Genomic DNA, 26,052 nt, shown 5'->3' with positions numbered 1-26,052 from the left:
CCCCATATCAGCTAAGGGCATCTCGTTGTTTTTCAGTTGCTTAGGCCAAAAATCATGAAATAATCTTTAAATCTTCTCTTACTTTCTCACTTCTCACCCCATCTAAATCTCTCATCCTTTCCTGGATTGTTACCAGGCCTCCTGACTGATCCATGTACCAATAGCGAATACAGCAAAATATCTAGATTATTTCAGAACATATGCTTTAATGTCAATGGCTAGGTTTATTCAAAACAGTATTCCAGAAATGAAGCACAATGGCAATGACTTGTGCTTGTCAAAGTTTTGGGTTATTGGAGTCATCCCTGGGCAAGTCAGGTAAAGGGGGAAGTTTGGCAGTCTAGCATAGCAGCAAGCAACATAAGTGAGGGCAGGCAGGCAGGCCTTGAGCGGATCAGCTGGTAGTCTTCCTGGGGTTGGTGACTACAGTAGCTCAGAAGGTTCCAGCAAGCTGTCCCTGTATTTCTAACGTAAATGGAGAGTTTAAAAAGGAATTCCCATGCAGCTTTTGGAGGATCCAAATTAACATAATTCAACATCTCAACAAGAATGAACAAGGTCTTCAGCCTTTGAAATACTGGAGCCAGGAATCAGAGGAACCCTTTCTTCCTGAGGTTGATTGATATAGTAGTCAGAGGGGATACCTGGCAATCAGCTGCCAAGAGTTCATGGAAGATTGTGATCATGCTATTTATTTGACAACTTATCTAGTATAATATGTGTACCAAGATGGATAGGATTTGGACCAGAAACTCAGCCTTCATTTCCGAGAGCATGCATTTCATGGGGACGACCCAGGATCGACCCAGCAGTCATGCTGCAAGACTGCCCAGGACAGTCTGTGGCAGGAGTTCTTTTGTGATTGTGTCAAATGAATAAATTATGATGTTCTATGACAACCATTTCTGTCCAACACATTATGTACATTATGTAGGCTCTGTAAAGCCTATGACATGAAAAGCATGTTGCAAAGTAAATTAAGAGGAAGTGGTCAGTAATATGCATAAAATAATCACAGTCACTTCATGGTTGATCTTTTTCACTTTAGAAACCAGGTGCTTTATCATACAGGCAGATAATCAATTATAGGCATTAAGGTTCATCTGAAGCCTCCTAGTCATTACTAAGTTAATTGGGAGATCTGGCCATTTGTCAGGCCCAAACTTTGACCATAAGGACTTGAAAGGGCTCAATGCATTTGGATGAAATTTTGCTTTACACATTATCAGTATCTGGATTTAGTTACTAGCAATTTCAGAATGTCAACATTAAGCAAAAAGTTATTTTTTCAGCAAACTTGATGGTTCAATGTTCCTTATCTGCTTTTGGCTGGATAGTCTGTATCAAAAGGTAAGCCTCCTTGCTAAACTGTTAATGAAGGCCATAAGCAGCCAACCAATTCCACTGTTGATACCCATCTTTGGCAGATGATGAACACTAGTTGTAATTGCTGAGTCCCCTGAGCTGCATTACCAGAACACAGGGGTTAGGCATTACCCTTTAACCCTGTGGAGTAGACATATGGAACAGTGGTAGATTCTTCTTTTAGGGATAAAAGCAATGAGCCCAGCTAGTTAATTCTATGATGTGGGAATGAGAAGCTCTCCGAGTATCTCTGTTGCCATGAGTGAGCCTGGAGATCTTGTATCAGGATCTTGTCCTATGGGAACTGGCAGTCAGTGGACATTATTAGGAAGGCCTGTCTGTACTCCCCTAATTTGTTGTGAGAGCCATGTAGCCTCATGGCAATAGAACACAGAAAGGGAAGCCATGGAAAGCTTGGGTCCATTAGGATTATGTTCTCTCATAATTGTATCTCGAGGATTATTGCAGAACGTAAAAGCATGTTACTGAGTGATAAAACAGTGGGCATTAGTGCAGAGAAAAGAAAGCTGGAATAGGTAAGCCATCTGCACATGTACAGAAGGTGCTGTTAGTTGTTCTTCATATGAACTAGAATTAGAGGAGATACACATAGTAATGAGAGATTTCACTGAGTGTGTAGAACGTGAAATGGTTAGAATGAATAAAGCCTGAGAAGAGCTGTGTCGTTCAGGTTGGGACCCACATCTCGGGTAGGGCATCACTGAGCTGGGACCAGGTCTCCAGGACCTGTGATGTGCACGTTCACCTAAGTCTTGTGCTGCAATGTCTCAGGAACCATTCATCTGATGAGTATAAAAGAATAATGTTTTCATTTTAGATGTTTCAATACGAAAATGAAATTAATGAAATCTCAACCTCTGCCACTAACGAAGCTGCTCTGGAGAAACTGCTATTTAAGATTATTGACCAGTGGAATACAACCCCGTTACACTTAGTTGTTCATCAGTCAGACACGTTGTCCATCCTGATCATTTCATCCATAGATGACATATTAGCTCAGTTAGAAGAGTCGCAAATGATACTTACAACAGTTAAAGGATCTTCGTCTCTTGGGCCCATTAGGGTAAATATTATGACAAGGGGAAAATATGTTAATTGTTTATAGCTTTATTTATCACTTGAATTTTTTGCATTTTGCAACCTTTTGAATTGTATTAATCATTCACATACTTACATAAATCATTCCACATACTTATATAGAAATGAGATTGAATGTTAGTAGCTTAAATACTAGAAGTAACTTTTTATGGAATCATTAATTGTTCACGAAGAAATGTTATAAAGTTCAATTTGAGCAGGTAAAATAAATTTGTATGAATTATAAAACTATGACCCTATAAACCATGACTTATTAGCAGTGCCACTGCTGCTAGAAATACCCACAGTTCTAGCAGGGTTCATGCCAAGCCCACTGCCTGCAGACTCCATACCTGTGTGTTCCTGTAGCTACTGCTAGAATGTCAGCCTGTACATACACTCTCGTAGTTAGGAATCGAAGCACAGGGCCAGCTGGTATTCAGTGTTCTCCAGTAATCCCTCTCTGGGAATCCCATGTCCAACACCATGATCAAGGATCATTTAAAAACTTAAGGAACCTCGACAAGATATGTTATAATATAGAGATACTTAATAGTAAGGTTATCATATTTGACAGAGCTTGAGAGAGAGAGAAGTGTGCACCCATCAAATGGAAATCACGTTATTTGCAAACACATCAGCATTTAGGGAAAATGTCAGTTAACTGAACCTTAGAGGGGGGAAAAACTCAAGAAATTACAAAAAAGGGGATGAACCATATAGACTATATTCTCTAAGTGTATTAAAATAAAAAATGAACAGCAGAAAAACAGCAAAAAATAGACAAAACTATCACAAAAAACTAAAAAAAATTCAAAGCATCCTTAAGAATATATAGGAAATGGGGGATCCCTGGGTGGCTCAGTGGTTTGGCGCCTGCCTTTGGCCCAGGGCATGATCCTGGAGTCCCAGGATTGAGTCCCACATCTGGCTACTTGCATGGAGCCTGCTTCTCCCTCTGCCTGTCTCTCTGCTTCTCTCTCTCTCTCTCTGTGTGTGTGTGTCTTTCATGAATAAATACATTTTTTAAAAGAATATATAGGAAATATAATAAAAATTTTTAAATTAAAAATAAAAGGGAGAAAATTCTAAATCAAACACTGTCACAGTTGGCTTAAAGCCCCATGAAAAGGAAGAATTAGAACACCAAATGCCTTTATTAAAAAGTAAAAATGAATTTAGTAAATGATACCTTAGGCATACTTCAAGAAGCTGAAGAATAGCAACACACACATGGACCTCCACTTCCAAGCAAGATACAGTAGAGGGACCAGGTACACCATCCTGCCTGAAATACCGAAAGCTGAACAGGAAAAAGTAGCTGGAGCTATGGTTTTCAGGACACTCGATATTAGGAATGGAATGATAAGGATCCTTGAGAGATGGGAAACAAGAAGCCCCATGATTGCTCCAACTTGAGTTTGCAGGCCTTGGTGGAGTTGAGAGTAATCCAACCAGAGCCTGGTAGACTGCCCGATAGGAAGAGATGCTGCTGAAAGTTAGAGGATGCCATAGCTTGCAGGGCGAAGTACCAGGAAGAATACTCTAGAGAGCCATGGAAGCTCTCTATTCAGGTACTCCACAGTCCCAAGTACTGAGATGTGAATTGGAGGAAATTCCTTGAAACCAGAGAGATGACTGCTTAAGAGGATCTGAGGGAGCCATTCATACAACTCTGGGAGTAGCACCCATATCCACCAGCCGCAACAGGAGGCAATGATTTGTACACATTATAGTTGGAGCCATTGAAAGGATCTTGCCACAGTAAAATAAATGCTGTTCTAACAGATCTGAAAAGCAAAACCCCAAATGATGAAACTGTTTCAAAGTGATTTACCAGCACTCAGAACAAAATTCAAGAATATTTATAGGAATACAAAAATAGGGGTCCCTGGGTGGCTCAGTCAGTTAAATGTCTGCCTTCAGCTCAGGTCATGATTCTGGGGTCCTGGGATTGAGCCTCACACCAGGTTCCCTTCTGGGTAGGAAATCTGCTTCTCCCTCTCCCTCTGCCTGCCACTTCTGCTTCTGCTGTCTCCCTTTCTCTCAAATAAGTAAAATCTTTTTTTAAAAAAGTAGATCTATAGAAGATCATATAGGCCAAATAGAAATATAAAGACCAAACTCAAACTTCTATGGATGAAAACTATATCTGACATGAACTATGCGCTAGATGAGATTGACAGCAGATTAGACATTGCAGGAGAGAAGATTAGTGAATTTAAACAATTTTGAAAAAGAAGAACGAAGTTGGAAAATCAACACTACCTGACTTTAAGATTTAATTGTAAAGCTACAGTAGTCAAAATGGTTTCATATCAGTTTAAAGATAGAAAAATGGAACAGAATACAGTACAGAAATAGACCCACAAATATACAGACACCTTATTTTCAACAAAAGTTTAAAGACAATTCTGAAAAGAAAGTCTTTTTAGAAATAGTGCTGGCAAATTAGACAGTTGCATGCAAAACAAAATTTTAAGAACTCTTCACGCCATGTCTTGTAGCATATATAAACTTTTAACTCAAAAATGGATGAAAACCTAAAACATCAGAAGACATTTTTGAAACATTAAGAAGAAACCATTAGAAAAAATTTTGTGACCTTGGGCTAGCTAGGTTTCTTCAGTAGGACACCAAAAGAATGATCAATAGAAGGGTTTCATCAAAATTAAAAATTTGTGCCCTTCAAAAGACACTGATAAGAGGAAAAAATACAAACCAAGACTGGAAGGAAATATTTACAAAGTATGTATTTGGTAGTAGAAGATATAGTAGTAGATAGTAGTAGTAGAAGATATAGTAGTAGATAGTAGTAGTAGAAGATATAGGAGAAAGATATATAAATGAGTTGCATGTGGTAAATGCAACTATATTATAGTTATATAATATGCAACTTATAAATGCAACTTATATATTTAAGAATATATACAGAATTCTCAAAATAAAAATCAGTAAAGAAATGGGCAAAAGATGTAAGCAGACACTTCACCAAAGAAAATACTGGAATGGAGAATAAACATATGAAGATGCTTATCTTCATTATTCATCAGGGAGAAGTTAGAATCCTAGTGAGGTACTGCTACACCCCTTATGGAATGACTAAAGTTAAAGAGACTGAGCATCCCAGGTGCTGGCAAGGATGTGGTGGAACGGGGAGCTCTCACTGCTGTGTGAAGGGTAAAATGTTATGTACACTCATTTAAAAGGTTTCTTAAAAAGTTAAAAAAAATAGACCTACCATATGGTGCAGGCATTCCACTCTAGGTGTTTACCAAGAAGAAAGGAAAGCCTATGTCCACACCTGAATATTCATAGCAGCTTTATTTATAATAGTGAAGAACAGGAGGCACCCCAGGACTCCATCTGGTGGATGAGTATATTGTCGTCCATCTATAAAGTGGAATACTACTCAGCAGTACAAAAAAGAAATACTGACATATGCAACAACAGGAATGAATCTCAAAACAATTCTGCTGAGTGAAAGAAGTCAGACCAAAAAGAGTACATACTATACGGTTTCATTTATAGAAAGTTCTAGGAACTGTCAACTAGGCTATGGTTTCAAAAAGTAGATCAGTGGTTCCCTAGGGATGGGAATAGGCAGGGGTTGGAGGAAGGGATGCCACAGGCTGCAAGAACCTTTCCAAGGTGAAGGATGTGTTCATTATTTTGACCGTGTTGATTGTGTCACAGTGATTAACATAAGCCAAAATGTTCAACTGTGCAATTTGAAAAGATGCCATTTACTATATGTCACTTATGCCTTAATAAAGTTATTGAAATATAAATTAGATGTTAAAAGAAATATGGAGGTGCATAGTAGAAATATAAATGAAGTGCATGTGGTTCCCTCTGAGGAGTCCAGTTAGGGGATGTGCCAGTCTACTGATTTGCAAGCATTTTAGTACTAATTGATTTTTAATCATTTTCTTCTTACTTTAATAAATATACAAGTCAGAAAAAGATGTTATATCCACACAATTTTTTTAATTCAAAGAATGAAAAAAACCTGTAAGTACTAATGTAAATCCTCTCTAAAAGACAAAGTCAGGGATCCCTGGGTGGCGCAGCGATTTGGTGCCTGCCTTTGGCCGGGGGCGTGATCCTGGAGACCTGGGATCGAATCCCACATTGAACTCCCAGTGCATGGAGCCTGCTTCTCCCTCTGTCTATGTCTCTGCCTCTCTCTCTCTCTCTCTCTCTCTCTCTCTCTCTCTCTCATTAAAAAAATAAATAAATAAATAAATAAATAAAAGACAAAGGTTAAAAAAGTTACAAAACAATGTGTATAATATGGTTGCACTAAAGATATTACTTGTACATATATACAAAATATTTAAAGAAAGGACTGAAAGAATATACATATCAAAAATATTTGTATGTTGTATAATGAATAAAATAAAGTTGTATGAATAGAACATCTCAAAAGTCTCCCAAAACTAAATATAATTAGATTTACATTTATTTATGTGATCCTCTATGTCAGTGACTGATAATCACCTTTGATGTCAGTATTTCTACTAAATGAATCTTTAGACTTTATGAATGTGTATGTTCATCTTATAGGATCTTGTGGATGAGTGGGATCAGAATTTGACTCTCTTCTCTTACACTCTTAAGGAATGGATGAATTGTCAAAGAAATTGGCTCTATCTTGAACCAATCTTTCATTCAACCGAAATACAAAGGTAAAAAAGCCATAATGAGGTTAAAAAATGTGTGGTGGATATTTATTGCTTGTAACTCCTAAGAAGTCGTTTCTTCAATGAATGCTCTAAAATAACCCACCTATAAGCACAGGTGTATAAACTGTTGAATTGTGTTTTCATGAAAGATTGCAAGCATCATCTTTTTTTCTAAGTCCTATTTCTCAATTATTGATATAAAATGATTAAGGGATCCCTGGGTGGCGCAGCGGTTTGGCGCCTGCCTTTGGCCCAGGGCGCGATCCTGGAGACCCGGGATCGAATCCCACGTCGGGCTCCCGGTGCATGGAGCCTGCTTCTCCCTCTGCCTGTGTCTCTGCCTCTCTCTCCTTCTCTCTCTGTGACTGTCATAAATAATAAAAAAAAAATTTAAAATGATTAAGGACTGGGAAAGGTGCATTGGATAGTTCATTATAACCTATAAACCACAATGCTGTGTGTCTACTGAGTTCTGGAATATTAGTGTGGTTTTATATCAATAATGTGTTTCTAATAGCATTCATACATTAATGGTAATTTTTTACTTCAGACCATGTAAAAGAATGGAGGTTCTAGATGGTGAAAATTCTACCTTTTCTTTTTATTCATAGCATTCAAATTAATTGGTCTCTCTTTAAAGTGACTGGTCTTGAGAGTGTGTAAGTTGTGACACATGTACTATCTACATAGAATTTAAAGTGTTGACCGTAAATCACACAAGCTAATCTAGGAGCCACTCTGAAATAGGGTAGGAAGTCATAGAGCATGTATTTGTAAGGTGTGTTAGATGATAGAGGACCTTGAATATCAGGTCCAGTATTATGAATTTTATTTTAGGGGCAAAGGGGAGCTGTGAGAGGCTCACAAAAAAAAAAACTGTCTAGATATGACTACTGCTCTGCAGGGAGCAACGTCCATTTTTGTTATAAATGTATATTTCTTGTCCGATGTTTCTTCTATCAACCTGTAGTTTTTCTAGAGTTCCCAAAGGTGAAAACACATACCTAAGGAATGTATCCTCTGCTTACAACAGCTTAGGGCCTTGAACTCAGACTTCCATATTACTACTTTATTGATGGAAAGGTAAGACTCCTAGTTGACAGTGTCACCTCAGTTGTTCACAGGATTTGAGAGAGAAAAGGGGGCTTTTAGTGAAAGGATGCTAAAGAGTCCTGTCCAAGAGTGTTCAAGAAGAGAAGATATGGGTCTGTAATGGACCTGCCTTTGCTGGTAGAGAAAGATGGGGGTCGGGGGATGTGAAAATGAGGAAGGGGAGGAGACATTCATTAGCGAGGAGAATCGTGGGAAAGAAGAGGATACTGCCCCTTCCCATCCCTCCATACTCACTGTGAAGTGGCACCAGAGCCTCCTGTGGCTGTTAGGAGGGTACCGAACAGAGGTGAGCTTGAAGCCTCCTTCCTAATAGGATTTTTACTGCACTGAGGATATTTTTAGGCCCATCGCCCAAAATGGGGGCTGGGATAATGTTAGGGAGGGCAACTTATGGAAGAGTTTGATGAGTATTGCTCTGGGGTTTGGGGCATTAGAAACTAGGACCTTCCTTTTTGAAGAACTCTGAAGCAGCCTTTATTAGCAGAGCAGAAAAGTACAAGAACACACAGTCATGGTGGACCCCTGATCCTCCATCACGGGGATGTTGCCCTCTAGGAGACATCTGGTAATTCTAATGCCAAAAATTGCTACTTCAGGAAGTTCAGATTGATAGCTTCTTCTCAGGAAGCTGTCTCTAGATCCCATTTCCTCCAGAATTTTAGTGCCTTTGTTTTGTTACCTTTCAAAAAGTGACATGGGTCACTTTTTCCTACTTTATGCAGAACTTGTATACCTGTCTTTACGCAGAACTTGTATACCTGTCTTACATGTCTCACTAAGTATAGTCTTACGAAATACTGGACACATGTCTGATTTATTCTAGTATTTCCTACCATGGACATCACCACAGGTAAGAAACATTATCAAATATCTTCAGCTAATGATCAGAAAAAATAAAACATATCACAACATTTTAAAAATTGAACAGCATCCTGTAGAAAATGCATTTAGAGTATAGATTTTAATTATACTGCCTTCAAAAGATAAAATTATCTTTAATTTTCTTTCTAAAGGCAGCTCCCAGCAGAAGCAAAACTCTTCTCTCAAGTGATTTCCATGTGGAGAGAAATAATGTTAAAAATACAAAACAAACTGGATGCTTTGCGAATAACTACCTCTGCAGGAGTCCTCGAAATTCTGCAAAATTGCAATACATGTCTTGACTATATAATGAAAAGTCTTGAGGTAAAACTATAGCAGTCCTAAAGTGAAGAATCATTTAATCTTCACAATGTAATTTAATGGACAACAGAAACTATTCCAATGCAAATTTTCTTTCCAGTAGCTGCCCGCAATATTTCCAACTCCCACTAACTATAGGGTTAATGAAAATACTATCACAATGAAAAATAGTGGATAGACCAATCTAAATGGCCTGAGACAAAAATACTGAATTTTTAAGTGCTTAGATTTCCTTATCTTTAAATTGGGAATAATGGTAGTGCCTACTTTGAGGGGCTTTGTGTTAAATGAGATAATGCATTTAAAGCATAAGAGCTGGTACAAAGAAAGTATTCAATGAGTGTTAATTATATTAGCATTATGATTATTAAATTGACAAAATCCGCAAAAATTGATATGGAATACTTTGATGATTCCATTTATTTTAAATCCAGTACAGTTAATTTAGTGATACGTTAGTTTCTGGGGTACAATATAATAATTCAACAATTCTATCATTATTCAGTGCTCATCAAGGTTTGTGTACTCTTAATCTCCTTCACCTATTTCCTCCATCACCCCACCCGCCTCCCTCTGGTGACCATCAGTGTGTTTCTAGAGTTAAAAGTCTGTTTCTTGGTTTGTCTCTTTTTTTCCTTTATTTGTTTTGTTTCTTAAATTCCACATATGAGTGAAATCCTATAGTGTTTGTCTTTCTCTGACTGACTTCATTTAACATTATACCTTCTAGATCCATCCATGCTATTGCAAATGGCAAGATTTCTCATTTTTCTTTATGGCTGAGTAATGTTCCATTGTATGTATAAACCACATCATCCTTATCTTTTCAGCTGTGGATACTTGGACTGCTTCCATAATTTGGCTGTTGTAAATAATGCTGTGATAAAGCATATATCTTTACAAAGATATATGGGGTACATATATCTTTCTGAATTGGTGTTTTTGTATTTTTTGGGTAAATCCCCAGTAATGGAATTACTGGATCATATGGTAGTTCTTTTATTTTTTCAAGGAATCTCCATACCACAGTGCCTGCACCAGTTTGCATTTCCTACCAACAGTGCAGAAACACTTATTGTTTCTTGTGTTTTGGTTTGGGTATTCTTATAGGTGTGAGGTGGTATCTCGTTGTGATTTTAACTTGCATTTTCCTGATGATGAGTCATATTGAGCATCTTTTCATGTGTCTTTTGGCCATCTGGATGTCTTCTTTGGAGAAGTATCTGTTCATGTCTTCTGCCCAATTTTTAATTGAATTATTTAGGGGTTTTGATATTGAGATATATAAATTATTTATATACCTTGAATATTAACCCTTTATCAGATATGTCATTTGCATATATCTTCTTCCATTCAGTAGGTTGTTGTTTAGTTTTGTTGATGGTTTCCTTTGCTGTGCAGAAGCTTTTTGTCTTAATGTAGTCCCACTTGTTTTTGTTTCCCTTGCCTCAGGAGACATATCTAAAAAGAAGTTACTATGGCTGATGTCAGAAACACCATTGCCTGTGCTCTTTCAGGATTTTTATGGTTTCAGGTTATCATTTAGGTCTTTAATCCATTTTGAGTTTATTTTTGTGTGTGGTGTAAGAAAATAGTCTAGTTTCATTCTTTTGCATGTTGCTGTCCAGTTTTCCCAATATCATTTGTTGAAGAGACTGTCTTTTTCCCATTGAATATTCTTGCCTCCTTTGTCAAAGATTAATTGACCATATAATTGTGGGTTTATTTCTGGGCTCTCTATTCTGTTCTATTGACTTATAGGTCTTTTTTTTTTTTTTTTTTTTTGAGAGAGAGAGAGAGAATGGTGGGGAGAGCAAGAGCATGAGTAGCACGGGTGGGCAGAGGCAAAGGGAGAGAGAGAATTCCAGCAGGGTCCACACAGCATGGAGCCTGATGTGGAGCTTGATCTCATGACCCTGAGATTATTACCTGAGCCAAAATCAAGAGTTGGACACCTAACCTGAATAAGCCACCCAGATGCCCCTCTATCTGTCTATTATTTTGTCAGCACCATATTGTTTTGATTACTGCTGATTTGTAGTATATCTTGAAATCTGGAATTGTGATGCCTCCAGCTTTGTTCTTCAAGATTGCTTTAGAAAAAAAAAAAGATTGTTTTGCTTTGGCTATTTGGGGTTTTTTTGGTGGTTCCATACAAATTTTAGGATTGTTTATTCTCATTCTATGAAAAATGCTGTTGCTGTTTTGATAAGCATTGCATGAATGTATAGATTGCAATGGGTAGTATAGACATTTTAACAATATTTATTCTTCCAAACCATGAGCATGGAATATCTTTCCATTTGTTCATGTCATCACGAATTTCTTTCATCAGTGTTTTATAGTTTCAGAGCACAACTCTTTCACCTGCTTTGTTACATTTATTCCTAGATATTTTATTATTTTTGGTGCCTTTGTAATAAATAAGACTATTTTCTTCATTTCTCTTTCTACTGCTTCATTCTTAGTGGATAGAAATACAATGTATTTCTATATATTGATTTTATATCCTGCAACATTACTGAATTCGTTTATCAGCTCTAATTGTTTTTTGGTTAAGTATTTTTTTTTATGTATAGTATCAAGTCATCTGCAAATATCCTTACCAGTTTAGATGCTTTTTATTCCTTTTTTTCTTGTCTGCTGTGGCTAGGACTTCCAGTACTATGTTGAATAAAGGTGATGAAAGTAGACATTCCTGTCTTGTTCCTAACTGTAGAGAAAAAGTTCTCAGTTTTTCTGCATTTAGGATGATATTAGCTGTGGGTTTTTCATACATGACCTTTATTGTGCTGAGGTATGTTCCCTCTAAATCTACTTTGTTGAGGGTTTTTGTCATGAATGGATGTTGTACTTTGTCAATGATTTTTTTTATGTCTGTTGATATGACTATATGGTTTTTATCCTTCTCGTGTTGAGGTGATGTATCATGTTGAATGATTTGTGAATATTGAACTACAGTTGCATCCTGGGTATAAATCCCACTTGATCATGGTAGATGATTTTTTTTTAATGTATTGTTGGATTCCGTTTACTAATATTTTGTTGAGGATTTTTGTTGAGGATTTTTGCTGAGGATTTTTACATCTATGTTCATCAGAGATATTGACCTATAGTTCTCTTTTTTGAGGTGTCTTCATGTGGTTTTGGTATCACGGTAATGTGGCCTCATAGAATGAATTTAGAAGTTTTCCTTCCTCTTCTATTCTTTGGATTAATTTGAAGAATAGATATTAACTCTTCTTTGAATGTTTGGTAGAATTTACTTGTGAGGCTAACTTTTGTTTTTTGGGAGTTTTTTGATGTCTGATTCAATTTCATTGCTAATAATCAGTCTGATCAAAGTTTCTGTTTCTTCCTGATTCAGTTTTGGGAGCCTATAAGTTTCTGGGAATTTATGCATTTCTTCTAGGTTGTCCAGTATGTTAGCATATAATTTTTCACAATATGCTCTTATAATCTTTTGTATTTCTGTGATGTCAGTTGTTATTTCTCTTCTTTCATTTCTGACTTTGTTTGATCCCTCTTTTTTTTTTTTTAGATGAATCTGGCTAAAAGTTTATCAATTTTGCTGATATTTTCAAAGAACTAGCTGCTGATTTCATTGATCTCTACTATTGTTTTTTTTTAGTTTCTGTTTTGCTTATTTCTGCAATAATTTTTTATTATTTCCTTCCTTCTATTAGTTTTGAGGGGTTTTTGTTCTACTTTCTCTAGCTCCTTTAGGAATAAGGTTAAATTATTTGAGATTTTTCTTCTTTGCTGACATAGACTTGTATTGCTATAAACTTCCTTTTAGAACTGCTTTCGCTGCATCCCAAAGATTTTGGACTTTTTCATTTGTCTCCATGTATGTTTTTTTATTTCCTGTCGATTTCTTGGTTGACCTGATGATTGTTTAGTAGCATGTTATTTAGCCTCCATGTATTTGTGCTCTTTTCAGATTTTTTCTTGCGGTTGATTTCTAGTTTTGTAGCATTGTGGTCAGAAAAGATGCATCGGGGATCCCTGGGTGGCGCAGTGGGTTGGCGCCTGTCTTTCGCCCAGGGCGTGATCCTGGAGACCCGGGATCGAATCCCACGTCGGGCTCCCGGTGCATGGAGCCTGCTTCTCCCTCTGCCTGTGTCTCTGCCTCTCTCTCTCTCTCTCTCTCTGTGACTATCATAAGTAAATTAAAAAAAAAAAAAAGAAAAGATGCATCGTATGACTTTGATTTTGTTAATTTGTTGACACTCTCTCTCTATTCTGGAGAATGTTCCATGTGCACTTGAAAAGAATGTGTAGTCTGCTGTTTTAGGATGAAATGTTGTGAATGTATCTGTTAGATATTTCTAGTCCAATGTGGTATTCAAAGCCACTGTTTCCTTATTGATTTCCCATTTGGGTGACATGTCAACTGATATAAGTGGGGTGTTAAAGTTCCCTAGTGTTGTTATATTACTATCATTCCTTTATTATTCCTTATTATATCCTCCATATATTATTTCCTTTATGTTTGTTATTAGCTGTTTTATGTATTTGGGTGCTCCCATGTTTGGTGCATAAATATTTACAATTGTTATATCTTCTTACTAGAATGTTCCCTTTATATAGGGTCCTTCTTTGTCTCTTGTTACGGTCTTTGTTTTAAAGTTTATTTCATCCAATATAAATATTGCTATCGCAGCTTTCTTTTCATTTCCATTTGCATGATACATGTTTTTCCATCCCTTCACTTTCAATTCACAGATGTCTTTAAGTCTGAAATGAGTCTCTTCTAGGCAGCATATAGATGGGTCTTGCTTTTTTAGTCATTCCATCACCCTGTGTCTCTTGATTGGAGCATTTATTCCATTTACATTCACAGTAATTACTGATAGATGTGTATTTATTGCCAGTTTGTTATTCATTTTCTGGTTGTTTTTGTAATTCTTCTCTGTTCCTGTCTTCTCTTACTCTCTCGGTTTGCTGGATTTCTTTCGTGATATACTTGGATTCCTTTCTGTTTATTTTTCACATATCTATTATCAGTTTTGGATTTGTGGTTATCATTGGGTTTGTATATAAACATCTTATGCATATAGCAATCTACATTAAGTTGATGGTTGCTTACGTTTGAACTCATTCTAAAAGCACTAAATTTTTACTCCTCACATTTTTAAGTATATAGTGTCATACTCTATATCCTTTTATTTTGTGAGTATCTTGACTGATTTTTACATACAAACTTATTTTTAATGTTTTTGAGATTCCCACTTCTTATTCCTACTTATGGTCTTTCCTTTCCACTCAGAGTCCCCTTTAACATTTCTTATAGGGCTGGTTTAGTGGTCACAAATTCCTTTCACTTTTGTTTGTCGGAGAAACTCTTTCTCTTTTCTTCTGTTCTGAATGAAAGCCTTGCTGGATAGAGTATTCTTGGTTGCAGGTTTTTCCTTTCAGTACTTTAACTATTTCTTACCACTCCCTCTGGCCTGCAAAGTTTCTGCTGAAAAATCAGCTGAAAGTCTTATGGGATTTCCCTTGTATGGAACTGTTTTGTTTTTTGTTTTTTGTTGTGTTTTTTTGTTTTTTTCTCCTGCTGCTTTTAAAATTCTCTTTTTATCTCTACTTTTGGCCATTTTATTTTTTAATAAATTTATTTTTTATTGGTGTTCAATTTACCAACATACAGAATAACACCCAGTGATCATCCCGTCAAGTGCCCCCCTCAGTGCCCGTCACCCATTCACTCCCACCCCCCACTCTCTTCCCCTTCCACCACCCCTAGTTCATTTCCCAGAGTTAGGAGTCTTTATGTTCTGTCTCCCTTTCTGATATTTCCCACACATTTCTTCTCCCTTCCCTTATATTCCCTTTCACTATTATTTATATTCCCCAAATGAATGAGAGCATATAAAGTTTGTCCTTCTCCGATTGACTTACTTCACTCAGCATAATACCCTCCAGTTCCATCCACGTTGAAGCAAATGGTGGGTATTTGTCGTTTCTAATGGCTGAGTAATATTCCATTGTATACATAAACCACATCTTCTTTATCCATTCATCTTTCGATGGACACCGAGGCTCCTTCCACAGTTTGGCTATTGTGGACATGGCTGCTAGAAACATCGGGGTGCAGGTGTCCCGGCGTTTCATTGCATCTATATCTTTGGGGTAAATCCCCAACAGTGCAATTGCTGGGTCATAGGGCAAGTCTATTTTTAACTCTTTGAGGAACCTCCACACAGTTTTCCAGAGTGGCTGCACCAGTTCACATTCCCACCAACAGTGTAAGAGGGTTCCCTTTTCTCCACATCCTCTCCAACATTTGTTGTTTCCTGCCTTGTTAATTTTCCCCATTCTCACTGGTGTGAGGTGGTATCTCATTGTGGTTTTGATTTGTATTTCCCTGATGGCAAGTGATGCAGAGCATTTTCTCATGTGCTTGTTGGCCATGTCTGTGTCTTCCTCTGTGAGATTTCTCTTCATGTCTTTTGCCCATTTCATGATTGGATTGTTTGTTTCTTTGGTGTTGAGATTAATAAGTTCTTTATAGATTTTGGAAACTAGCCCTTTATCTGATACGTCACTTGCAAATATCTTCTCCCATTCTGTAGGTTGTCTTTTAGTTTTGTTGACTGTATCCTTTGCTTTGCAAAAGCTTCTTATCTTGATGAAGTCCCAATAGTTCATTTTTGCTTTTGTTTCTTTTGCTTTCGTGGATGTATCTTGCAAGAAGTTACTGTGGCCAAGTTCAAAAAGGGTATTGCCTGTGTTCTCCTCTAGGATTTTGATGGAATCTTGTCTCACATTTAGATCTTTCATCCATTTTGAGTTTCTTTGTGTATGGTGCAAGAGAGTGGTCTAGTTTCATTCTTCTGCATGTGGATGTCCAATTTTCCCAGCACCATTTATTGAAGAGACTGTCTTTCTTCCAGTGGATAGTCTTTCCTCCTTTATCGAATATTAGTTGACCATAAAGTTGAGGGTCCACTTCTGGGTTCTCTATTCTGTTCCATTGATCTATGTGTCTGTTTTTGTGCCAATACCACACTGTCTTGATGACCACAGCTTTGTAGTACAACCTGAAATCTGGCATTGTGATGCCCCCAGCTATGGTTTTCTTTTTTAAAATTCCCCTGGCTATTCGGGGTCTTTTCTGATTCCACACAAATCTTAAAATAATTTGTTCTAAGTCTCTGAAGAAAGTCCATGGTATTTTGATAGGGATTGCATTAAACGTGTAAATTGCCCTGGGTAACATTGACATTTTCACAATATTAATTCTGCCAATCCATGAGCATGGAATATTTTTCCATCTCTTTGTGTCTTCCTCAATTTCTTTCAGAAGTGTTCTATAGTTTTTAGGGTATAGATCCTTTACCTCTTTGGTTAGGTTTATTCCTAGGTATCTTATGCTTTTGGGTGCAATTGTAAATGGGATTGACTCCTTAATTTCTCTTTCTTCAGTCTCATTGTTAGTGTATAGAAATGCCAGTGACTTTTGGGCATTGATTTTGTATCCTGCCACACTGCCAAATTGCTGTATGAGTTCTAGCAATCTTGGGGTGGAGGCTTTTGGGTTTTCTATGTAGAGTATCATGTCATCGGCAAAGAGAGAGAGTTTGACTTCTTCTTTGACTTTTGGCCATTTTAATTATGTATCTTGGTGTTGGACCTCCTCAGGTTGGTTTTGTTTAGGGTTCTCTGTGCCTCCTGGATCTGGATTTCTCTTTCCTTCCCCAGATTCAGGAAGTTTTCAGGTATTATTTCTTCTAATAAGTGTTCTGTCCCCTCTTCTCTCTCTTCTCCTTCTGGGATCCCTGTAACACGACTGTTATGGTACTTGATGGTGTTGCTGAGTTCTCTTAACCTGTTCTCATTTTTTATTATTCTTTTTTCTTTCTCTTGTCCAGCCTGATTGCTTTTTATTAGTGTCTTCCTGGTCACTGATCAGTCCTCTTGCTTCCTCTAATCTGTTTATACCCTCTGGTGTATTTTTAATTTCAGTTATTGAGTTCTTCATCTCTGATTGGTTCTTTTTTATGTTTTCTATCTTTGTGGAGTGTCTCACTGAGGTCTCCATCCTTTTCTCAAGTCCAGTGAGTATCTTTATAACCATTACTTTATATTCTCCATTAGGCATGTTGCTTATCTTCATTTTTTTTAGGTCTCTTGCTGTGATTTTGTTCTGTTCTTTCATTTGGGACATATTCCTCTGTCTCATTCTATCTAACTCTCTATTTCTCTGTATCAGCTATGTCTCCTGCTCTTGATGGTAGTGGCCTTTTGAAGAAGAGGTCATATAGTGCCCTGCAGTGCAGTGTTCCCTGTTACTCCAAACCTGGTGCTTCAGGGGGGTCTCCTGTGTGTGTTGTGTGCACCCTCCTGTTGTGGCTGGGATGTGTTTGCCTTGAGTCTCGTCTGCAATGGCTCTCTGCCTGTTGTGGGCAGGGTCTGGTCCCTGTGGTGTTAGTGGGCTGCCTTGAGCTTGGGATGAGTCAGACCAGGTGTTTGCCAGAGATGAAGTAGCACCAAACTATAGGGCACTCTCCCTGTCTCGTCCCCTAGAATCTTTTGTTGGTGGGTAGACCTACAGTCAGACTGGTGTGTGGTCATCTTCCCCTCTCCAGGGCAGGACTCATTTTGGAGTGGGGCTGGTTGGTGGTGGGGCTGTTTGCACACTGCCAGGCTTGTGGCACTGCTTTGGAGGGACTCTTGCCAAGGGCCCTTTGGAGAGTGGGTGGACCCACAACATGCATGTGAGTGGGGTGCAGTGCTAGCAAAGTCTGTGCAGGTCTGCTGTGGGAGTGGATCTGGAGCTGAGCTCTGGCTGGAGGGGGCATGTCCACACTGGAGTGACGGGGTGCTGTGAGCAAATTAGTTCCAGCCAATGTTAGAGTATCTAGGCTAGGGGAGAAAAGTGGCACCCGCCAGCTCCTTTGTTCCTGGATAAGTCTCCCCCTGATTTCTGTCCCTTGTTCCTATATGCCCCAGGCACTTTTCATACTGAAGCTTCTGTGCTATATCTATGTGGGATTGTCATGCAGTCTCTTTAACAGTGGGGATGGGGGATCCCTGGGTGGCACAGCGGTTTGGCGCCTGCCTTTGGCCCAGGGCGCGATCCTGGAGACCCGGGATCGAATCCCACATCGGGCTCCCGGTGCATGGAGCCTGCTTCTCCCTCTGCCTGTGTCTCTGCCTCTCTCTCTCTCTCTCTGTGACTATCATAAAAAAAAAAAAAAAAAAAAAAAAGAAAACAGTGGGATGGTCTCCTCTCTCCTTCCCAGCTCTCCCAGAGCTGAGTCAGTGTTCTCAAGATTCCAGGGTTTAAGTCTTCCTGGTTTTAAGAAGTTGTAAAATTTGACCTATCTCATTTCCAAAGCCAAATGTGACGAGGATTCGTTTTCCCCATGCTGGATCCTCCCACCCCAGTCTTTGCCTATGGGTCTCTCTCCTGCCAGCAGACCCCGGGTCCAGTTAGGCCCCCACCCCGTCTCTACCCTTCCTATCATTTTCTGGGTCTCTACATTCAGCTGTGGGGTCTGTTCTCCCAGTCTACAGAATTACTTATGCTGATGTAGATGTTATCTAGGTTTACCTGGAGGACAAAGTGAGCTTGGGTCCTCCTACTCCACCATTATTCCCCAGAAGTCTTAGTTTGATGATTTTATAAATGAAGTTATCGAATCCATATATTTAAAGATTGCCAAAACATTAAATTTTCAGCTTAGACGTACATTTTTTTAAATACTGGGTTTTAATATTTGAGATTCGTGGTGAATATATTCACTTCATAAACCAAGATCTCCTTCCAGGTTTTTGTATCTTTTCCTTGTTGAACACAAGTTACAGTGGTTGTGATGACTCTTCCAGATGTGGAAGGTAACTACCCATATGTGGTAGTTACAGCCTATAGAAAGTCCTCTACCCAGGAAGACCCTCTGCTACATGAATCCATGATTTGGGGCACCAGCTGGAGGGATCTGGTTAATAATAGCAAGTTTACTGAGTAAGGATTGAGATAAGCTTTCTAATTATTTTTTAGCATACCTTTGGACTATTAGTAAGCATCATTGCCAACCAGTAATTCTCCATTTATTGATGTGTTGAGCACCTGGTCTGTACCAGGCACTGCTGCCATGTGCTGGGAGTCCTCAGACAACTCCCTACTTATTATACAGAACTCAAGATCTATTATAGGAACCAAAGTAGAGAGATACTAATGTGTGATGTATGCTATGATCATTTGGATGATATGGTCATGTGGAAGAAGAGAAATTGACCTAGCCTGCAAGAAGTGATAATTCATCTGGGTTTTGGAAGATTGTGTTGAGTTAGCCAGGTAAAAGGGTCCAGGGTGTGTGGGTAGCTGAGTGGAAAGAGCACCCTAGGCGAGGGGAGAGTATTGATATGGAACCATGAGCAAGCATGGCATGTTCTGGAGCTATAAATAAGATGGAACCTAGTTTGCAAATGGGGAACTGGTGAAAGGTGAGATTCTCTAAGGAAGCAGGGCCAGATGAGGAAGGGCCTTGAATATCACAATGTATGTTGACCATAGAGTAGCTACTGAAGGATTTTGAGCAGGAGGGTGAAATGATTTGATTTAGAAATGTCTCAGGACCCTAGGGTATGTGTAGATGGCGGGGGGAAGGGGGGCAGTGAGAATAGATAAACCAGTTACAAAACTAGAAATCCTGGGGGGACTAAGGTAAGACGATGGTGAGGATGAAAGAAGGTGGAGCCACAAGCTTCAGATGGGCACGTGGCCCAGGCTTGTGCCAAGATACCTGGCTTGGCCACCAACATGGAAGGGTTCACATTACAGAGAGGAAGTAGGAGGGAGAGGCTTGTGTAGAAACAACTAAGTGCCGTACATGTTGGAAATCTAATACTCATGGGACAGCCAGATGACTGTCTTCAGTCAGCAATTGGGGTTAGAGATCTGGGGCAAAAGGAAGTGACAGGAGCTACAGAACATGTGTATTATGTATGTGCCCAGCAGCCCAGGAAGAGCAGGATGGGTGGAAGGAGAGCAGCATCCCAGGCAGAATAAGGAACGAAGCCAGCTGTCAGATGTGATGCAGACATCATGCAGCATGAAGGCTGACCAGCTAGTGTCAATCTGTTAGTGATGCGGCCACACAGCAGGGCCTGGAGTGGCTGAGAGATGCATACGCAGAGACCCGGAGTTCACAGGCCATCTTTTCAAGGCCTGTGACTGTGGAGAGGAGGTGGGGACCCAGACAGTAACTAGAGGAAAACAAAGCACAAGAGGGGCTTCTTGTGTATACTTTTAATGAGAGGTAAAAGGGAAGCCTGTGGCAAAGGAGAGCTTGAGAGAGAAGACTAATGAGTGACACAGGGATGACTTGGTTGGCATGTGGGAACAGGTGTCTCTTCCTCTGGAAAAGGAGGATGAAGTTAAGACAGCATGGGTGCAGCTAAGCCTCGGGGAGGGCTGGGACCAGAGGGTGTCACCATGGGACATGGGAGGACAACTTCTCTCCTGATGACCAGGAAATGGGCAGAAAGTGAGGCTGTGCGAAGGCGGTGCTAGTGATCCAGCATACAGCAGGGTGTCTGCGTGTGTGCATTCATTGGAGGGGGAGGTTAAATTTACATTTACTTTAGTTTTGCTTTATTATAAATTATTTTAGCAACTTAAGAAAAAAATCAGCATGGACTCTTATTTTTACTAATGCAGCTACATATGCTGCAATTTAAATATCGTGTTTTTTATGTGCAAATGTAGCCCCAAATGAGGCTGTGATCGTATTATGATTAAACATACATTATGAACTGTATTTTCTTTTGGTTCTGGACAGGACTACCTTGAAATTAAAAGAATGATTTTCCCAAGATTTTACTTTCTTAGCAACGCTGAACTCCTTGATATTCTAGCTGACAGCAGAAATCCTGGGTCTCTACAGGTAATATTTTTCTCTGCTCAGGGATATTATTTCCAAACCAGGTCAGAATTGTATAGTGTTTATTGACATTTGATTCTGGTCCACAGCCTCATCTTGTGAAGTGTTTTGAAAATATAAAACAGTTATTGATTTGGAAACAAGAAATTGGCCCTCCTGCTGTGATAATGCTCATGTCTGCTGAAGGGGAAACTCTTCTGTTGCCCAAGTATGACATATGTGTTACTAATGAAACATTCAGACACCATAAAACTTTATTATTTAAAACCTCTGCTTGGAAATTTCTGATATTTCAAGAAGTTTGCTAAGCAAACTATTTCCCCAAAGATAATGTACTTATGCAGAATTTTACCTTTTCATGTCTGTATTTATTGGTATTATCCTAGGTGCCAGCATAGGGGTTTTATTATAGGAACTTATTAGGAAGAAAATTTGCTATTTGCTTGATGTTGTTCATGCTGCTCCCTATGCTGCCTCCCTGGCCCCTGGCCCCAGGCCCCCGCTCATCAGCTGATTCCCTCCAGCCTTTGGCATGTGGCTCCTATTGAGAGTTGATTAAAAAATGCTGTGCCCAAGTGTTTCCATCCACTAAAGTCCCTAACCCCACCCTGACCTAGGCTGGCTGTTTAAAAGAGCCAGCGAGGAATACAAAAATGCTCTGTAATATAATTTATCTACTTTGTCAGTTCATGTTTTAGTGGAAACTCTTAATTTTGTAAGTCAATGGTTTCAGTGTCATAGTTCCATAAAGTTAAGTGATAAGTTGTCTCCGTAGCTTTCCAAATTAAGATCTAGAAAAAACACAATTGTAGAATTATGATCCTTTGGCCTGTGAATGTTGTAAGTGTAGAAAAGTTAGTCTACAGCCTTATCAAAGGAATGAAGAAACATAGATAAAAAGAATTATTTGCGATTTTTTTTGGAAAAAATTACAGGAAAATTCGTGTAAGAAGTGCTGTGGAACAGTGGTTGATAAATGTAGAGAAAAGCATGTTTGATGTACTGAAAAAGTAAGTACAATTTTTAAAAGATTTTATTTATTTGAGAGAGAGAGAGAGCGCGCGCGCATGAGCAGGGAAGAGGGAGAGGGAGAAGGTGGGAGCCTGATGCGGGACTCAATCCCAGGAGCCCAAGATCATGACCTGAGCCAGACACTTAACTGACTGAACCACCCAGGTGTCCCTGTGAGTACAATTTTTAATTCTAAGATTGCATTATATATATTTAACCTTGGTTAATTACCTACTAATCTTATTGGAAAGGATCTGTAGAAATGTAGAGTGAAGTCTTTTATGAAATGGGCTTTGATAGAACATGACAGCACATGGCTGGATGGAAAATCACTTTTCCAGCGTGAATGTCAGTTTGAGAGCATGATCCTGGACTGACTGCATCCAGGTGTTTTTTTGTGTGCTTTCAGCCTAGTCAGTTTTCCAAAGACCCCATGCCCTGAAGGCTCGGTCGTAGCCCATCCCCGTTCTGCTTCCTCACGTTGTTTGCTTGGTTCCATCTTTGTGATGTTCTCCTTTTTTACGTTCCAGTTGGTTTAGAGCGAAGAAAGAGCCCCAGAGCATGAATTTTTAAATGACTTCGACTCGAGCTGCCTTGTTCATTTCTAATTCTTTGTGGTTGGTTATATTTGTTGGTCTTAAATAGTTCTTATATATATTTGTATTAATTAATATGATCCTGAATGCCAACACGAGCCTCCTAGAGCAGAGCAGATCATAACCACAACAGCTTTCTCCGCTGTAGTCCTTCCCCAGGTGATGTGATCAGAGCCAGATGCCGTCTCCCATGAGGGCAGAAGCTTCTGCAGGCACTCAAGAGACGGATGTTCACTTGTCACGCCAGGACCATCTTATCAGCTGCTAATCATGATAGTTCTTTCTCTTTACGGTTCTTTTGAAATGTCTCTTCCTTTTCATGTTACTTAGGATGACAAATTTGGTACAATGTTGAAAAGTACACATGACAGTCACCATCCTTCTTTCTGGGAACATTTCTAATGTTTCACTGTTTGTTATGATGCTAGGATTTCTGGAACATACCCCTCCTCAAAATAAAGAGTTTTATTCTCTAATTTGTTTGCAAAGTTTTTAACAATTGAAGGGTATTTAATTAGTTCAAAAGTTTTTTAATGAATCTATCAAGAAACCTAAATACCCCTTTGCCTGAAATTTGCCATGAATGACAACCACAAATGTCCTTATGTTGAACTTTCCTTCATTTTCCTTTTCATATTTTGGTCCACTTAGTTTATTTTCTGGAAAATTGTATTAAACATTTCCTCCTTTTCTGTGGGTTTGTCCTTATCCTCTTTTTGTTTCTAGCATTTATTTCTAATAAATAACTGCATTACCACCCATGTTAGCTCCCTGAACCTTGCCCACAGCCCTGCAAAAAGTCCCCTCATTAAACTCTCTAGGCACCCTTCACATGTGCTGCTGCATGCATGCTTCCCATCCTCTGTCCACCCTTGAATCAGCAGGCTTTGGGTCTGGGGGTTTTTACTTCCTGTTGCTGCACTGAGTTTCTTCATATCTTTTGGGGCAGTCATGCCAAAGTCAGGGACATTTCCTTTGTTGTAGTGAATACTCCTAAAATGTGAATGCACATTGTGAAACATACTTTCATCAAAGCTTATGGTAAATATCTCCAATTTGTCCCCAATAAGCATGGTCACTTCATACTGCCCTCCCATCACCTCCTCCATATTGTAATCATGCAGGATTTTATTCCAGTTGCATTAATTTCTATATCATCAAATGTCACAAGACATGGCAGCATTTAGTCTCACCAGAAAGTGTTCGTATTCCTCTGTTACGCTCCCCACTGGTTGATCTCTGATCTCAGAGAGCTTTAGCCAGGGGTTAGCATCCATGAAGGAGCGGTCTGTCACTGCGTCAGTTTTGTTCATGTTTCTACTGGTCGTTTTTGGTTGTCCATCCGTGTTCAGACTGGTGAGGGTCCCTCTCCCTCTCTAAGCAAGTGCTGGTATGTAATTACAGTAGCCTGCCTGCATAGCTACAGGTGACAGGATGGACACATGGCCCAGGGTGTGAGTGGTTTAGCTCCCAGCGTATGGAGATTCCTTTCCATTTCTCCTGGGAACTATAAGACACCCTTGTCACCTCCCTGGTGTGTGAGTTCCAGTGTCATTTCAGGTACTCCGCATCTTGGAGAAAAATGACAGTGTCAACGCCTCGATTCCTGTCTTCCCCTTACTCCCTTCCTGTCCTGCCATGTTTGAAGATGTGTGGTGTGATTGCAGGCCCTCCTCTGTTTCTCTCTGCAGCCTCATCACCCTTGGAGATGGCTATTCATTGCGGCCATTGGCAGCTGGGATGTGGGGAAGGTAGAGGCCGCCACTGGCCCTGCTTAGAGAGTTCTCATTCCCTGCAGAGCCGCCCTGATCTCTCTTGTGTTTGTCCAACTTGGCAGTGGTGTTCTCCCATTTTTCTGCTCATTTCTGTAACTCAGACCCAGTTTGCTTTCCGCCTACTAGAGCCTTTTCAAGTTGATGCCCTGGGGCACACTTTCTTGTGTTCCAGTGTTTTGTGTGTGTACATATGTGTATATGTACAATATATATGATATATACTATTAACATATTATCTGTCACTTGAAGGAATATGGCTCACGATGAAGACAGGATTGTTACATCAAAAATCTTGATCCACTCTCTCCCAAGAGGCTGTAAAAAATCAGAATAAATATTTCTAAAACCCTGAAGGAAATTAAATAAAGAAATTATAATGTGCTGTGTGTCTGTGTGTGTTTATATGTAAATGGGGGTACCATGTCAAAATAAGAGTAAGGTCTTTTTTTTGTCAAAAGAGAAATGGAACTACATGTTTTTTGAGAGATAAAGCAATGCTACAAAGATGCAAATAAAAGCAGTAAAGACAGGTCATGGAATAGCAAACAAAAAGAAAACAAAGACATTAAAATAAAAGGTCATTTTAATAAGAGCTACATTTGTATTTCAACAATGTCACTGACATTGTTTTAAAATATATATAGGTCATTATAAACCTATTTCTCCTCAGTGGCAGTGATAATAAGAAAATAATAAAAACAGACACCATTTGCAATTACAGCAAAAATTAGAAGAATCAATATTTTAAAAATAAAATAAATTCTAGATTAAGATTGGTAAGTAAAGAAACTGTCACAGTAGTAGAAGAAAAGTAAAGTTTAATGTTGAAAATTTGTGACACATGGGATCAGTGATCAGTTTGACTATATAGAAACTAAAAATTTCTAAGTGACAAAAAACCCACTGTAACAATATGAAAACCTATTTTGTTGGCACAAATTAACTTGATCTTAAATAAAATTTCTGCATATTTTTCATGAATCCTATTTTTTCCTTATGATTAATTTTTATTTTTTAAAGATTTATTTATTTATTTATTTATTTATGATAGACACCGAGAGAGAGAGAGAGAGAGAGAGAGAGAGAGAGGCAGAGACACAGGAGGAGGGAGAAGCAGGCTCCATGCCAGGAGCCCGATGCGGGACTCGATCCCGGGACTCCAGGATCGTGGCCTGGGCCAAAGGCAGGTGCTAAACTGCTGAGCCACCCAGGGATGCCCTATGATTAATTTTTAAAGCTAAATGCAGGGCTTTACTGCTAAAGTTCATTTAATGGTTTCAGCCCAGTACTCATCTTGTAGAAATTATCTTAAATACTGATTTTGTCATTG

At 39.0% G+C, this 26,052-nt stretch overlaps 1 protein-coding gene across 1 annotated transcript in view; it reads left to right on the top strand.

Annotated features, from left to right (window-relative positions):
- DNAH14 (dynein axonemal heavy chain 14) overlaps positions 1 to 26,052 on the top strand; it is a 321,116-nt gene that overhangs the window by 94,737 nt on the left and 200,327 nt on the right. The window contains 6 exon segments of the mRNA XM_055324379.1: positions 2,204 to 2,449; positions 7,033 to 7,154; positions 9,278 to 9,449; positions 21,239 to 21,343; positions 21,430 to 21,548; positions 22,276 to 22,350. Of these exon segments, the coding sequence (XP_055180354.1) occupies positions 2,204 to 2,449; positions 7,033 to 7,154; positions 9,278 to 9,449; positions 21,239 to 21,343; positions 21,430 to 21,548; positions 22,276 to 22,350 (839 nt within the window).

The sequence above is a fragment of the Nyctereutes procyonoides genome, unplaced genomic scaffold, assembly GCF_905146905.1.
Source record: "Nyctereutes procyonoides isolate TBG_1078 unplaced genomic scaffold, NYPRO_anot_genome, whole genome shotgun sequence".
NCBI lineage: Eukaryota > Metazoa > Chordata > Mammalia > Carnivora > Canidae > Nyctereutes > Nyctereutes procyonoides.
This window is presented reverse-complemented; position numbering and strand designations above follow the sequence as displayed.